Below are 17114 nucleotides of genomic sequence, written 5' to 3' on the forward strand. Positions count from 1 at the left end.
GTAAGATTTAAAAGTAGATGAGTTTTTACACTTTAAAGAAGATTCTCCATTTCAAGATATGCTGTTTCCTACATTTTTTAAATATTATTTTTCATTTTCTTTTAGAAGAAGCATATCATTACAGCTTTAACTTGCCCAATTGTATGGCATAACAAAGAACCCGGCCCAGCTCAGGCCGCCTGCCTTAAGAATGGGGAAAGGGCTTCCGCATATGCGATGGCCCAGCACAGTTGGGCATAGCAATGACAACCTGCTGAAAGAGGATTTGCCTGGAGACAGACTGCCATTGGATATCCTCGATCAGCGTGCAAAACCATGATTGACTAGCCAACCCCTTATAACCCCAAACGATTCCCAGAATAAACAAGTCTGCAGAAGCTTGCCCTCTGCTTGCTTTCACCCGACTCTGGGTATCTGTGTCAGGACTCTGCCCCTATCACCCCCGTATCTGCAGGGACCCTGTGTCTCCCTCTGGCTGGCTCCAGGGGAGTACAGTAACACCCAATAACAGTTTCCAGAGCAAAGACGCAGCTCCTTCAAAAATGGCTATAAAATTTCTAGGTTCGCTGTTCAATGGTTATACAATATTGAACTCAGTATAAGCCCCATAAGATAAAATTGAATGAGTTTTTAACCCTCAAAAGAGATCTCCATTTCATTCTAAAATATACTGTTTCTTACAGAAAGACTCATTGTTTTTGCTACTAACACTGAGATGTTGGCGCATGCATCTCTAATCTGTATGTATCTGATTATTACTAGTCATAGTCGTTTGCACTTGGATCCTTCATGCCTGTGTATGTCTATAAAGTAGATTTCAATGGTAATTTTCATCACCTCTACTAATTAACATGACGTAAACTTTTATGCTTCCTCCTCAAATACAATACATTTTAAGAAATTTGTTGATTTTTTTTTTCTGTGTGTGCGTATCACACAGAACATCCCAAACCATCAGGTTTTGTTTCTTAATCCGTTCAACTAGTTTTTGTCTTTTGACTGGGGAGTTCAGTCCATTGATATTTAAAGTTATTAATGAAAGATGTGTATTGGATCCTGTCATTTTTATTTCTGTTCACATTCTTGATATAGCTATGCATTTCCACAGTTTTACCTTCATTGAATTTCTTTCTGTCACCCCTTGTGTATAGTCGTTCCTTTCTTCAGCTCTTTGTATTGCTTCAAGAACTCTCTGAAGGGCTGGTTTTGTAGAAATGAATTCTTTCAGCTTATTTATGTCATGGAAGGTTTTTCTTTCCCCTTCAACTATGATAGACATTTTGGCTGGTAAAGTAATCTGGGTTGGCATCTGTGGTCATTTAGAACTGGGAATACTTTGGTCCAGGCTCTTCTGGCTTTCATAGTTTGCACTGAAAATTCAGCTGTAATCCTGATGGGTTTTCCTTTACATGTGATTTGTTGTTCTTCTTTTGCAGCTTTCAGTATTGTCTCTTTGTTCTGTACATTTAGTGTTTTTACTGTTATGTGCTGTGGAGAGTTTTGTTTCTGGTCCTGTCTGTTTGGTGTTCTGTATGCTTCTTGTATTTGTATGGGCATATCTTTCTTTAATTTGGGGATATTTTCTTCCATGATTCTGTTGAAGATCTGGTCTATGCCATTATCTTGGGATTCTTCTCCTTCCTGTATGCCTATGATTCATAAGGTTGCTTTTTCTATGGTGTCACACAATTTTTGCGTATTCCATTCTTGTGCTTTCTTAAATTTTTCATAATCTTTGCTTGAGTGGTCTAGTTCATCCACTTTATCTTCCAGTCTTGATATTCTGTTTTCCATTTCATTCATCCTGTTGGTGAGGCTTTCTCCTGTCGTTTCTAATTGGCTTACTGTTTCACTTCCTTCTTCATTTCAGCCTGAGTAGTCTTCAATATTTCTAACTCTTTTCTGAATTCATTCAGAAGTTTATCCCTATCTTCTTACAGTCCTTTGATTTCTTTCTTTGTGTGTTCTTTACATTCACTGAATTCTTTTATCATGTTCATAATTGTTCTTTTGAGTTCCATGTCCTGTGTGATCTCTAGGGAGTTCTCATTGTACTTCTCTAGAGGAATATTGGTACTTGGTGGGGATATATTATTTTGTCTTTTCATGTTATTATTTTTAGTTTGTGACTTTGACATGTGAATTTCCTTCGGAGTTTCTGATTCTTGTGTGAGACTCAAGCCTTCATTTGTTGAGTTTAGATCTGTTTCTTTTTGTAAACTTTATGTGCCTTTGTGGTTTACTTGTTGGGCATGAAAAGCTGGTTAGTCTAGGCTTCAGGTTCTCTCTTTTGATTTTATATTGGAGTGGCCTAATTGCTTTTGTCTTCAGGAGTTCCCACAGAGGCCCAAGTCAGATGAGGCTCAGAGGATATCAGGCTTTCTCCTAAGGTATGGGTCTCTCCAGGAAAGACTCTGCCCTCAAGAATTTGGGGGCTGGACTGGCCTGGGAGAAGGGCCCAGGATAGATGCTGGTCTCAGGAAGGTGGTGGCTGTGCCACCCAGGGAAGTAAAGGGAGGTGAGGGCGGGACCAGGCCTAGAGGGTTCCTGGGGGCTGCAGGGAGGAAATGGGTTGGTCCCAATGCAAAGGATCAGGAAGCAGTGGCGGCCCTGGGCTGAGAGGTTAGCCCCCGTGTCTGGGGTGACGAGACAAGAAATGGGCTTGTACCCAGCCTAGGAGGAGAGACTCGGAGTGTGTGTGTGTGTGGGGGGGTGGCGCTGGGAAGGTGAAAGTGGTTGGGGAAGTCAAGGTGCACTGGGTGCGCTGGACTTACCCAGGGAAGGTCCTGGGACAAGGATATGGGAGGCTGTGCAGCCCAGGGATGTAAAGGGAGGTGAGGGCAGGCACTCTTATTTCTTTCACTTTTCTTTCATATTAATTTATTCATATTCTCAGATCTCAATATACCACTATCTTTTATTTCTTCTACTTTCTTCAACTCTTCAACTCTCATTTAGATACAAACCTTTCCTATTTCCTAATTGTATACTCTCTGAATTGTATCTTATTATATTGTTAAAACCAGAATCATTCATCAGTTCATCTATATAAGTTCTATTCTGTGGATTACATTGTATTACTCCCTGCTGCACCAAAGATATCGAGGCTCCAAGAATGGGGCCTTGCTTGCTAATGGCATTTACAGACCAAGGTAGAGTAAATTTGTTAGGGTGGGCCCTGGTCTAATATAATTTCTGAGCTACAGAAAGGAGAAATTTGGAGATGGAGACAGTCATGCACACAGACAAATGCCATATGAGCATGAAGGTAGAGATAGAGTTGATACATCTGTATGTGAAAGAATGGCAAAGATTGTTGGCAAACATCCAGACACCTAGGGGAGAGGCCTAGAACAGGGTCTCTCTCACAGCACTCATAAGGAACCCAGCATGCTGATACCTTAATCTTGCATTCCTAGCCATTAGAAAATTGAGACAATAAATCTGTTTTAAAAATCTCTATTGTTTAAGACTCCCATTTTATGGTACATTTTATGCCTGTTCTAGTGAATTAATATATTCATCTGCCCCCAAGCCTCTCAGAGTAGAAAACAGGTTCATTCCAGGATCTTTACTTTTCTTCATCATTTATAACTGATCTTACCCTAAAGACTCATGCATATTCCTCTACAAATGACTCTTCGCATCTTTAATCTCACATTTTCCATTGCTTCCTCTTTGGTAATTTTTCTCAGCCCTGTTGCCATCACTCTTGCCTGAGCTTTTATCATTTCACATCGCTATTCCTATAAAAGCCTCTGGCTGGCTGCTCTTATTCTAAAATTATCTCCTAAAATGTATAATTCACGTTGCTTTCATCATAGTAGTGCTGTGATGTGCTTATGGAGCCATATTGCTTACTATACTAAATATAAGCTTGGCATGCACAGTCCTCCAGCATTTAGACTCATCTTGCCCACCTAATCTTTTATCCCCTACACAAATCATGCTTCATTCCATCTTTGACCTCCTGCTTCTTCTACTCTCCCATACTATAAAGATGCTTTCTTACCTTTCCTCTTCCCATCTAAACCTATTTCCCTTTCAAGGCTGTGAACAATTATCACCGGCTGTGACTACTCTGGCTCACACTATCTCTTGTCCTTGCTGCATTCTGATCAGTATTTTCTAGGTTAGCAGCAAGTGGAGTTTCTTAAAGTTATGTAGATTTATACATATTTATATCTCCATTTCTATCAGTTTACAGGGCATAGTATTTAATTAACTGATCAAATACTTTTTATTTATTATTTTTATTTTACATGTATGAGTGTATTGCCTGCATGTGTGTAAGGGCACCCATGTTGTGCAATGCCCAGGGAGGTCAGAAGAGGGCATTGGATTCCCCTGGAACTGGAGTTACAGATGGTTGCTAGCCACCATGTGGGTGTTGGGAATCAAATCCAGGTCCTCTGCAAGAGCAGCCAGTGCTCTTAACTGCTGAGCCATCTCTCCAGCCCCTTGATGAAATTCTTAAAGTGAGAAGAATGGAAGGTAAAGAATGGGAAGAAGGAATAAGATTGGATGTCAAGGAAAAAGAAAATTTTGGCTAGAGCAATAAAGGAGAATTGGACTATATCAATGCCTTCTAAATGTGCTCTGTGGACCATCATCAGCCTCTGAATAATTCAGGATGACTCATAACATGCCAGTTCCTAACCCCTGTTAAAGACCTACTGGATCAGACTCTCTGTAGCCCAGAAATCTAAATTTTTAAGGAGAACTGAAATGATTTTTTGGTGTCCCAATTCTGATAAGCACTAATCTGAGTGAAGAAGGTACATGTAGAGATGAACAGCTGCTCTTAGTTCTCCTGCTTCCTGGGTACACGATTAACAACAGAATGAAGCAATTTCACAATAGTATGATTTGCTTTGATGTGATTTCGCCCTCTTTAATATACTACTTTGAGCACAGCAGTCCTTTCTTCCATTGCTAGGGGACTTCAAATACTGTACCGTTAATATGGGCTAATATAGTCTCTGGAAGAATAGCAATTTTGTGACACTCCAATGAAATTTAACTGGTTTTGCATTCTTTGGGAAGTAAAACATGACCAGGGATACAGTCTAGGCTCCTGGAATTCATGTTTGGCAAGCATAGCAAGAGAAAACAACAACTCTGAGATCTGCTTGCTTAAGCTTTTAATTGGAATCAAGTGATAGCTAAAACATGTAGCTGATTTAGATAAAAACCAAGGAGACTACCACTGCCTCACGTCGAGCAGGATTTCTGCAGCTGAGTACTACAGAAGCAAGATAACAGAGTTAGATACGATCGAGGGGAAGAAAAATGCACAAAAGTCCTTGAATTAAAATGAATTGAAACCTTCTGGGAGAAAAGCTATTTGGTAAGCTCCATTAAGTCTATTGTAGATAGCTTTATTTGACAAAGCAGCATCCTGGCATGTGGAACAGGAAAGAAAATAGCTATAAGATGATCTGTCAGGGAATTTCCAGTCTCTAAACGAATAAGATTCTGTGCAGTAGCCAATACAGCTTTTAACTCAAAAGAGATACAGAAGCAGAATGCAATTATATATCCCTAGTAAGTGCATTCAATATGAATTTCCCATATACCCCTCTCCTCCCCTCAAACTCCACACTTCATCAGGTGGATGCTCAAACGTGCATTATTTCACTTATATATTGCACATATATAAACACTATGTACAATGTTGGAGATTCTAGGGTGGAGACAATGCTACAAATTATAATTAATCTGTTTTAATACATATCAGCTAAGTACTTAAATAGTTGAATAGCTCAATTATTATTACAGTATTTTGTTTATTTTGGCTACAGGTTTGTAGTATTTATTTGTAGCAGTAGGTTACAATTCTGGAAAACACTAACTACTGATTATAAAATATCTAGTTTAGAGAGCAGTCTGTTTAAGGACCAAATGTATCAGAACAATACAGAAAATTCAGATGTAACAGATAATGAGTGCCTTTAAAAGTCTGACTTCATGGCTGTTTGTCCTTAAGAGTTTCTGTTTATGGGGTTAAATTCCGAGACCAATCAATCACATAGGACTAATTAGAGCTTCTGGCTTTGGTATTGGAACTGGTGCCAGAACTAAGAAATTCAGATTTGAATTTTATTCAATCAGTATTTCTTCCTATTACATGACAGACCGTAAATTACTATATCTCGAATACTTAGCAATTGCTTGGCATATAACAGCTATTAAATGTCTAGATGAATTCAGCTGACCATCACAAAAATCTGTGATTTTTTTTTTAATAATGTAGTAGCTTAGTCTCAGTGGGGGAAAAGTCCCTCTCAAATCTGGAACTAGAATTCAGATAATCAAACTTTAGGTTCAGTGCTTTTTGGAAAATTTATTTAAAAAATTATATGTGTGGGGTGGTATGAGCATGTGTGTGGGGGGGTGTGCACTCCCATTTGCATGCATAGAAGCCAGAGAAGGATGTAAGGTGTCTTGCTTTATCAATCTTCAGTGATCCTCTTGTCTCCACACCCTACATAGTCCTGGGGTTACTGGTGTGCATGGCCATCCCTGGGTTTTTAAGAGGGTGATGGGGATTTGAACTGGGGTCCTCATACTTGCATAGCAAGTGCTTTTACCTGCTGAAGCATCTCCCCAGCGTAGCCTGATGCTTTTCCCACTGTACTTTCCTATAATCAAACTCCTAAGATGGTTTGGAATGGTTTACCTGAAAAACTAGTCTGATGGTTGGTATGCTCCCCTGTGATGATCTTCCAACCATGATAATGGATGAAACCTATGGGTAAGGTATTGTCTTACTTTTCAAGAAGCTTACCTGATAGACCCACTGGGTAGCCATACCATGGCTTCAGTCTCACAGTAGGTCCTGACTACATTAGAGGAAAAGTATTTATCCAGATACTTGGTTCTCAACATATTCCCTAAGTAATTGCCACAGTTACTTGCTTCAGTAACTTTGTGACTTACTTTATGGAAATTTTTAATTTTTTGTATTCATCAAAAAATTATTTAAAAAATTTGTGTGTGTATTGCGCACATGTGTATGTACATGTACATGCTCATGTGGAAGTCAGAGATCAATGCTGGATGTCTTCTTCTATCACTCTCCATCTTATATTTTGTGACATGGTCAGGATCTCTGACTGAAACTGGAGCTTATTGATTTGGGTAGATTAGTTGGCCAGTGAGCTCCAGGGTTCCTTCCGCCTCTACCTCCTCAGCACTGAGATAACAGGTGTACGTTGCTATGCTGGCTTTTCATTTTTTATGTGGGTGCTGGGGATCTGAACTCAGGTCTTCCTGGTTGCAGGGGAAGTGCTTTAGCAATTGAGCCATCTCCCTAGTTCCTCAAAAATCTTTTATTTCTATTTTAGGAAATTTTCTCCTAAATTATAGAACAGATTTTTGTATTTTTCTTTATGTCTGTTGCTACATATGTTTTGTTAACATTTAAATCTTATATCCATCTGTTACTGATTTTGGTAGGATGTCTAAGTGATATAGTATTTATGCATATGCTATCTCACAGTTGTGGAACATATTAGTACATCCAAATCAAATATGGAACAATGCTGGCTAAATGCCCAGTGGTTCTTTGAAAGAAAAGTCTGTATTAGGCATTTCCAGTCAAGATGGGAATAAATGAAGAACCAAAAATCTTCCAGACACAGGTCTAGATATTACTTATATAGCCCCATCAATTTTTCTAGCTGGTGTCAAGGCTGATGAGTTGATATACACATCTTACTTTGTATTAAAGGTTTGAAAATATTGCATTTGTAAATAAATGCCTAGTACATAAAACAAAGTAGAATTATCATTACCTGATTCTTCAGTTTCTTTTGTTTCTGCTGCTTCTTCTATTTCATCATCAGACATTTCCATTTCTTCTTCTCGTCTGATTCCCATTAATTCATCATTATGAATGTTGCGAATTTCCTAAGGTTAAAAGGTATGCTTTTTAGGGAGAAAACCTGGAAAATGTTGAGGAAATGGACAGAGTTATAGGGATATATTATAAACTCTCAGAGTGCTCTTAAGGCAAAGGCAAGGGCACAGTAAGACTAAATAAGTCTCACTAAAAAAAGCACACTTGGGTATGCTCTGTCTTGCATCAAGCTTTTATTCCAAACCCAGAGCTCCGACAGCCTAAGATAATTATTATAGTCATCCCACATTAGAAAGTACTTTTGGCCATGAAAGATTCCTCACCTCTTACTTGTGTAGATTTCTGGAGTTTCCCTTAAGAGTTTTGCCATTTTCACCTTCCCATGTTGCGCCCTTTAATTTTGTTGCTTGCTATTTCCTCTCTTCTTACAGTGTTACTGAACAGACCTCTAAATCAAGATTTTATACTTTGAGAAGTTACAGTAAAAATGATCTGTCAAGGGTAAACTTCTACCAGACTAACTCTCTTATGGACAATAAGTATAATATTTGTACAAAAGAAAACTCATAGTTACTTGATATCATTGGAACGTGAACAAATGCAGGTACCTTATGAAGAGGAGCTGCATGTGGAAGAAGGAGAAAGCCTATGAACCAGTTTCCAAGTTTTTTAATGGCTTTCTAGTTCCAGAGCAGAAAAGAGTTAGTTGCTCATAGGGTATGCTAAATTTCTAGCAGAAAATTTTGTGGCCTAAATAATGTGAGGTGACAGGTTAGGAAAAAACAGCCACTGGAAAGCAAGAAGGGGTTCTTAGAAAGGGAAACGTGGGGGCTGGAGAGATGGCTCAGTGTTAAGAACATGGTTGTTCTTGCAGAATACCTGGGTCCGAATCCCAGCACCCACATGGCAGCTAACAACTGTCCATAACTCTAGTCCCAGGGGATCCAACCACCTCTTCTGACCTCCACAGGCATTGCATGGCACGGGTGCACTTACCTACATGCAGGCAATACATGCATACACATAAAATAAAAATAATAAATAAAATTTTGAAAAAGGGAAAATGTGCAGAGGGAGGGAGGGATGGAGGAAAGAAAAGAGAAAGGGTGGGAGGGGAGACAGAGAGAGACAGAAACACACACATAGAGAAAGAGACAGAGATAGACACAGAGACAGAGACATTGATTCTTTACAATTTGCATATAAAGTCTATTCAAATTTTTGTATGGTTTCTCAGCTATAGAAGCAAAAAAGATTCTAAACTGCCCAGATGAGGCTGAAAGAGTTAAATAGTTATTGGAACTTCTATTCAATAGACAGAAATCCCTAGCTTAAATACAAGTAATTGAACTGATCATTTAAGCAAAAGAATACAAAGTCAACATTTTGGAATGCCCAGTCTTTAGACCATAACACTCATAATATGGATAACATATTATAGATTTAGGATAACAACCAAAATCACCTGACATCTCAGGAACTAGGTTGAGATTCCATTTCCTAGAGAAAGAACAATCAATAGAGACCAATTTAAAACTTGACCAGTTGTGGCCTTCTGTTTGCATCACACTATTGTATAAGGAAGCTCCACATGTGAGAGTTGAGGGATGAACTAGTTTTCTCTCTACCCAGATGTGGTTATTACCAAACAAAGAATAAAAGTAGCAATTTTAACTATAATCCTGATGTAAAGGAATTGTGATCATACTGAAGAAGAATTTTTTTTGAGAATCTCAGCAAAATGTCAGAAGCTTTAAAAATGAACCAAAAATTCACTTATTTTAAAAGAAGACAAGAGTTCTTTTGTCTGGAAATAACCAACCAACAAGTGAAAAGTTGCTTTTAAAAGCTTCTTTTCTGTCATCTAAGATGCCTCTTCTTTTCACTCATTATGAACACATTTCTTTTACATCTTTGAGCATATAAGAAAATAGTTGTTTAAACTAGTTGCCTGCTAATTACTGTATATGAGTAGTTCTGAAACCTGAAAAACATGACAGTGGAAATAAAAATAAATAGATGAGTCTAAAATTGGAACAGAGATAATAGAGTAAAAAAAATTGCTCAATATCCTTAGCAATTAGAAAAATGCAGATAAAAACCACTTTAAGATTTCATCTTACCCCAGTCAGACTGGTTAAGACCAAGAGAACAAAAGACAACAAATTCTGGTGAGGATGTGGAGAAAGGGGAATGCTCATTCACTGCTGGTGGGAATGAAAACTCATTCAACTACTATGGAAAGTAGTGTGCAGAACTCTTAAAAAACTAAAAATGAACCCACCATATGATATGGTTATACCACGCTGTGCTGGATAGCTTTAGTGTCAACTTGACACACCGGAGCCTCAGTCGGGGAATTAACTCTATTGGACTGGCCTGTGGCGATGTCTGAAGGGCATCTTCTTGATGAATGATGTGGGAGGGCCCAGCCCACTGTGGGTGGTGCCACCCCTGGGCAGGTGGGCCTGTGTTGCATAAGAAAGCAGGCTGAGCAGGGGCCAAGGGAGCAAGCCTGTAAGCAGCGTTCCTCCATGGCCTGTGCTCCAGCTCCTGCCTCCAGGTTCCTGCCCTGGGTTCCTACCTTGGGCTCCCTGATGAACTGCGACCTGGGAGATGTAAGACAAATAAACCCTTTCCTCCCCAAGTTGGTACTGGTCGGAGTGTTTTGTCACAGCAATGAAGAACAAACTAAGACACACGCCATGGCGTATACCCAAAGGAGTCATCTTACTATAGAGATACCTGTACATCCATGTTTGTTGCTGCTCTCTTCACAATAGCAAAGAAATGGAAACAACCTAAATGTCCCTCAAGTAATGAATGGAGTTCTACTCAGCAGTAAGAAAAGATGAAATTTGTAGATAAATTGATGGAACTAGATAGTGTTATACTAAGTGAAGTAATACAAACTCAGAAAAGCAAGCTACAAATGTTCTCCCTCATTTGTGGATCATAGCACCAATCCCATATATATATTTTCTGATGTTACACCAGGAGCCAGAAAAATGGAAAGGAAACATGGAGGTAAAGGAAAAGAAAGAACCTGAAAGGGAGATAGTAGTGAATAGATGCTACCAGGGAGGAGGTGGGGAAAGTGGGACTATTGGGCTGGGAGGGGAGAAGGGAGAGACATACAGGGGACCATGGTTGGGGAGGAGGGAAGTCAGGAGAAGGGGGATGTTGGGAGGTGGGTGTTACTGTGCAGAGGGTGGGGATAATGGGGGTGCTTGGACTGAGGAGGGAGGAGGGAGGTCGGATGGGGGGAGAGGGAGTAGAGATGAATGGATCTTGGGGGGTTAGGGAAGTCAGAGGGAAATGTGTTGCCTCTGAACCCCCCTGAGAAATGCACATTATGGTATCTGAACATAAGTGCATATGTACACCTGGTGGCTGTATGGCAAGGAACACAGTGCCAGACAGGAGAGACCCCCTTTCAGTGGTTTGTCAGAGTGGTTCAAGAGACTTCAAAATAACAAAGGCTATTGTCAGAGCTTTTGGTTTTCTCTAAGAACTGGAAGATGAGACCCTACTGCTGAAGTCAGGACATACTTCAGACTCAGGACTCAGAGCAATGGAGCAGGAACTAACCTGGAAGCCTTCTACTTGAAGTTTGCCTCCCATAGTTCTAGAGGATACTGTGCAACCTGCTAAGGGAGAAAATCAGTCAATGGTCCAATCAAGCCCTAAAACCTAATTACCATAATGATTGGCATGGCAAACTACCTCTATTGGTACAGTAGTGGCACTGTTATCTGAGGAATAATCAATAGCTATCTAATTGGATTCAAAGTCCTCTCAGTGGGAGTGAACTTATGGATAGCAGTGTGAACACAGCCAAATACACATGGATGGAGAAGTCATGAATCCCATAGGAAGCCCTATCCTTATCATAACTCCAGACAAATGAAATTTCTTACCATATGCTAAATATGGATCCTTATATTTATAGACAAGTATGCCATACAAACTAATGAAAGAAGCTTCTTTTTTGCAACAGATGGAGGCTACTGCAGAATCTCACAACTGGTCAGACAAAGAATATTTGTTTAAGAGATGTCTAGTCCTAGGTGACATGTCTACAGTTGAGTGTCTATACCCAAGGCTCATGGAACATACCAAAACAGGGGGTAGAGATAAAACTAGTTCATCCCTCAACTCTCACAAGTGGAGCTTCCTTATACAATAGAGTGTGATGCAAACCGAAGGCCACAACTGGTCAAGTTTTAAAGAGTAAGCGACTGCAGAGTGTGTGTCACTGGATAGGACTCCTGTACGAAACCCCAACCACCCAGAGCTCAGGGACCATTGTGAAAAAGAGGACAAAAAGATTGTAAGATCCAGGGCTGGTTAATGAACACAGGAAACAGAGACTTTCAGGCCACTGGAAGCTTGCACATGTGAACTTGTGGCAATGGTGGCATTGAGCACAGGACCCATGACAACTCAATCAGACAAGGGCCGAGAGTGGATTGAGGGGAAAAGGTAGCAGGCTGGCTGTAGCCTAGGAACTGTTGGAGACTGATTACTTCTGGGTGAGGGAGAGTAGACCTTCCTTAAGATCTCTAGTTAAGGCTGACAAAACTTCACTTGGATGTGAAGGACATCTATGTACAAATGCTTGACTGGATAGGACTTAACATGTATGGTGGAATACATAAGGTCTGGTGGGGCGTATGGATAGGGGAGGGTGTATAAATTTGATTGAGAACTATTGTATGAACTGTACAAAAACTCAATAAAAATTAAAGAGAAAACCTAAAAATGAATCTACCATATGATCCTGTTATACCATTCCTTGGCATATACCCAAAGGACTCATCCTACTGTACTCATCCTACCTGTACATCCATATTGGTTGCTCTTTACACAATAGCAAAGAAATGGAAACAACCCAAATGTCCCTCAGGTGATGAATGGATAATGAAAATGTGCTACATTTATACAATAGAGTTCTACTCAGTGGTAAGGAAAGACAAAATTATGAAATTTGCAGGTAAATGGACAGAACTAGAAACTATTATACTAAGTGAAGTAATACACATTTAGAAAAGGAAGCAACATATATTCTCCCTCATTTGAAGATCTTAACACCAATCCCTTATACTGAGTATATATCCTGATGTAACAGCAGGAACCAGGAAAATGCAAAGGAACCATGGAGGTAAAGAGAAAGAAAGAGTCTGAGAGAGGAGAATAGCAGGAAAAAGATGTTACCAAGGGGGAAATAGAAAAAATGGGGGCATTCAACTGGGAAGGGAGGAGTGAAGAAGGACATACAAGGAACCATAGGCATAAAGGCGAAGAAGGAACTCAAGAGAGAAGCGACAATAGGAGATCAGCATTATCAAGGTGAAAATGGAAAAATTGGGGGGGGTACTTAAACTGGGGAGGGAGGAGGGAGGTTAGACAGGGAGAGAGTGGAGAGATAAAGCTTAAGTGGCATAGAAAGCCAGAGGGCAATGTATTAATTCAAACCCCCCCTGGATCCCTGTCCCTCCTGGCCTCTCTCACAGGCAGGCTCCAATCCCTTAAGCTCAAATTTTAGGACTAACTTCTCAAATCAGATTAACGAATCACCCTACCATAGACCCCTAAGTCCTCATCCAGGTGGTCCCTTCACTGCCAAATTTCCAGTCTCTGGATCAGACAGTCAGACCTGTTCAGTTAGGACTCTGGTAAGTCAGATCAAGCTCACTGCCTCCCAACCCCATTTCACTCATCCACCCCCACCCTGTCCCCTGCTGGCTTCTCTCTCAGGCTGGCTTCCAATTCATTTACCTCAGGAGGACTAGCTACCCTATTTCTCTCATCCACCCCCACTTTGTCCCTGCAGGCCTCTCTCATGTGCAGGCTCCAATTCCTTCACCTCAAGTCCCAAGAATAGCTTCCCAAACCAGATTAACTAACCACCCTACCATAGATCCCTAAATCCTCATCTAAGCAATCCCCTCACAGCCAAATTCCCAATCCCCAGATCAGTCTGACAGACCTGCTCAGTCAGGACTCTGACCAGTCTACTACCCAGCAAGAACCTGAAATACCCACCAATTTGTCTTCCATACCCAAACAAAAAGTAACTAAGGTACATAAACAATATTAACAGCACCACAATTAAATTAAACAAAAGCAGAGTAGAAGTTCCTATTGAATACATAACCAACAAAGAATGTCCAAATGTCCAGACAGCAATGCCAAAACACACAAAAAGTGAAAAACCAGGAAAATATGCCCCAACAAACCCCACAAGCCTGAAGAAGGGCAGAACATTGAAAACCACCCTGTGGAACATCAGGACACAGAATTTAAAAGAACAATCATGAACATGATCAAATAATTACAAGAAAACACAGACAAACAACTCAAAGAACTCAAAGAGGAAAGACATAAACTTTTGATGGACGCTCAAGAATACATAAATATGTGGCTTAATGAAATATCAAAAACAATTCACAATTTGAAAAGCAAATTTCACTAAAGAGATAGAAATACTGAAGAAAATCCAAATGGAAATGAACATGGGCCTGAAAGACTCAATAAACCAAGTAGAAACAACAGGAGAAAGTCTCAGAAGCAGAATGAATGAAATGGAAAACAGAATATCAAGACTGAAGGATAAAGTTGAAGATCTGGACTCCTTAAGCAAAGACTATGCAAAATTCAAAAAAGAACACAGGGATGGAATACTCAGGAAATGTGGGACAACATGAAACGACCAAATCTATGTATTATAGGCATACAGGAAGCAGAAGAAACTCAAACCAATGGCATCAAATAGATCTTCAATAGGATTATAGAAGAAAATTTCCCCAAATTAAGAAAAGATATACCTATAGAGATTCCAGAAGCACAGAGAACACCATTAAGACATGATCAGAACAGAAAGTCCCCACAGCATATCATACTAAAAACATTAAATGTACAGAACAAAGAGAGGGTACTGAAAGCTGCTAGAGAAAAACAACAAGTTTTATATAAAGGAAAACCCATCAGAATTACTGGTGACTTTTCAGTGCAAACTATGAAAGCCAGAAGAGCCTGGAATAAAGTATTTCCAGTTCTAAACAACCATGGATGTCAACCCCGAATACTTTATCCAGCAAAACAATTGATCAAGGCCAAAGGGGAATGTAAAATGTTCCATGACGCAAATAGGTTGAAAGAATTCATGTCTTCCAAACCAGCACTACAGAGAATACTTGAAGCAATACAAAGTACCGAAGAAAGGAATGAGTGTGCCCAAGAGGCTACAGAAAGAATATAAAGAAAGGTATAACAACAGAAACACAAAATAGGGCCACAAACACAAAGAAATTAAAATGACAGTACAAAATAAACATCTTTCAATATTAACACTAAATATCAGTGGCCTCAACTCCCCTGTCAAAAGACACAGGCTGGTGCAATGGTCAAGAAAGAAAACGCATATATTTATTGTCTTAAAGAAACTCATGTCACCTTCAAGGATAGACACTATCTTAGAGTGAAAGGATGGGAAAAAAATATTCCAAGCAAATAGCCCTAAGAAGCAAGCAGGTGTTGCAATATTAGTATCTGACATAATAGACTTCAAATTAAACTCATCAGAAGGGATAAGGAGGGTATTTCATTTTAATCAAAGGAACAATTGACCAAGAAGATATTACAATCATGAACATTTATGCAACAAACTCTGGAGCACACAATTTCATAAAATCAGTAGTCTAGGACTATAAGAGATTGGCACCAACTCAGTGATTGTGGGTGACCTTTAATACCCAATTTCTTCAATAGACAGGGCAACTGGACAAAAAACAGAGACATCTGAATTAAATGATATACTACATGAAATAGACCTAACATATATACAGAATATTCCATCAAACCACTAAAAAATACACTTTCTACTCAGCAGGTCATGCAAGTTATTTTAAAAATGACCACATTCTGGGGCACAAAACAAATCTCAATAAACACAAAAAAACTGAAATAATTACATGCCTTTTATCAGACCACAGTGCAATAATCAACAGCAAAAGAAGCTTATAATCAGCAGCAAAAGAAGCTCTAGTAAATACATGAATTCACGGAGATTAAACAACAAACACACTCTTGAATCACGAATGGGTCAAAGAAGAAATTAAGAAAGAAATAAAAGTATGCTTGGAACAAAATGAAAACTAGAATACAAAGGAACAAAACCTCTGGGACACCCTAAAAGTAGTCCTAAGAGGTAATTTTATAGCTCTTAGTACCTACATTATAAAATCAGAAAGAGCATCTGGAAATGAGTTGGCAATACAACTCAAGACTGTGAAAAGGCAGGAATAAACCAGCCCCAAACCTAGTAGATGAGAAGAAATAACAAAACCCAGAGCAGAAATTAATGAAATATAAAAAAAGAAAATAATAAAAAAATCAATGAATGTAAGAGCTGGTTCTTTGAAAGATTAAACAAGTTAAGCAGAAATAACCAAAAGAAAGAAAGAGCAAATTCAAATTAAGAAAATCAGAGGTGAAAGGGGAAACATCACAACAGACACCAAAAAAAAAAAAAACCAAAACATTCTAAGGGGATATTTTAGAACATTGTAAGGAAATACTTTAAAAATCTATACTCCATTAAATTTGAAAATCTAAAAGAAATGGATGAATTTCTAAAATCGCAGCCACCATCAAAGTTAAACCAAGAGGAAATCAACAGCCTAAACAGACCCATAACAAGTAAGGAAATTGAAACAGTAATACAAAACCTCCCAACTGAAAAAAGCCCAGGCCCAGATAGATTCACAGCAGAATTCTACCAGACAGTCAAAGAGAATCTACAATCAATACTGCTTAAATTATTCAAAAAGATAAAAACAGAGGGAGAACTCCCAAACTCTTTCTATGAAGGCAGTAACACTGTAATACGAAAATGAGGTAAGGATACAACAAAAAAGAGAAAAATATAGACCTCTATCCTTAATGAACACAGATGCAAAGATACTTAAAAAAAAAAACCTTGCAAACCGCATACAGACATGAAAAAATCATCCACCACAATTAAGTTGGCTCTATTCCAGAGATGCAGGGATGATTCAATATTCATAAGTCAATAAATGTAATAAAACACATAAATGAACATAAAGACAAAAACCAAATGGTCATCTTAATAGATGCAGAAAAAGCATTTGACAAAATCCAACATGCATTCACGTTAAAAGTCCTAGAAGGCATTGGTCTGGAGGGAACATATCTCAACATAATTAAGCTGCATACAACAAACCCA

The 17114-nt window shown here is 39.1% G+C and overlaps 1 protein-coding gene across 8 annotated transcripts in view; it reads right to left on the reverse strand.

Moving 5' to 3' along the window:
• Positions 1–17114, reverse strand: part of Enox2 (ecto-NOX disulfide-thiol exchanger 2) — a 395106-nt gene that overhangs the window by 45563 nt on the left and 332429 nt on the right. For all 8 annotated transcript variants that reach the window (XM_029560435.1, XM_029560431.1, XM_029560434.1 and 5 more), the window contains one exon: positions 7800–7914. In XM_029560435.1, the coding sequence (XP_029416295.1) occupies positions 7800–7914 (115 nt within the window). The remainder of the gene's footprint in view (positions 1–7799; positions 7915–17114) is intronic.

The sequence above is a fragment of the Nannospalax galili genome, unplaced genomic scaffold (genome assembly GCF_000622305.1).
Source record: "Nannospalax galili isolate Female #2095 unplaced genomic scaffold, S.galili_v1.0 scaffold371, whole genome shotgun sequence".
Classification (NCBI taxonomy): Eukaryota; Metazoa; Chordata; class Mammalia; order Rodentia; family Spalacidae; genus Nannospalax; species Nannospalax galili.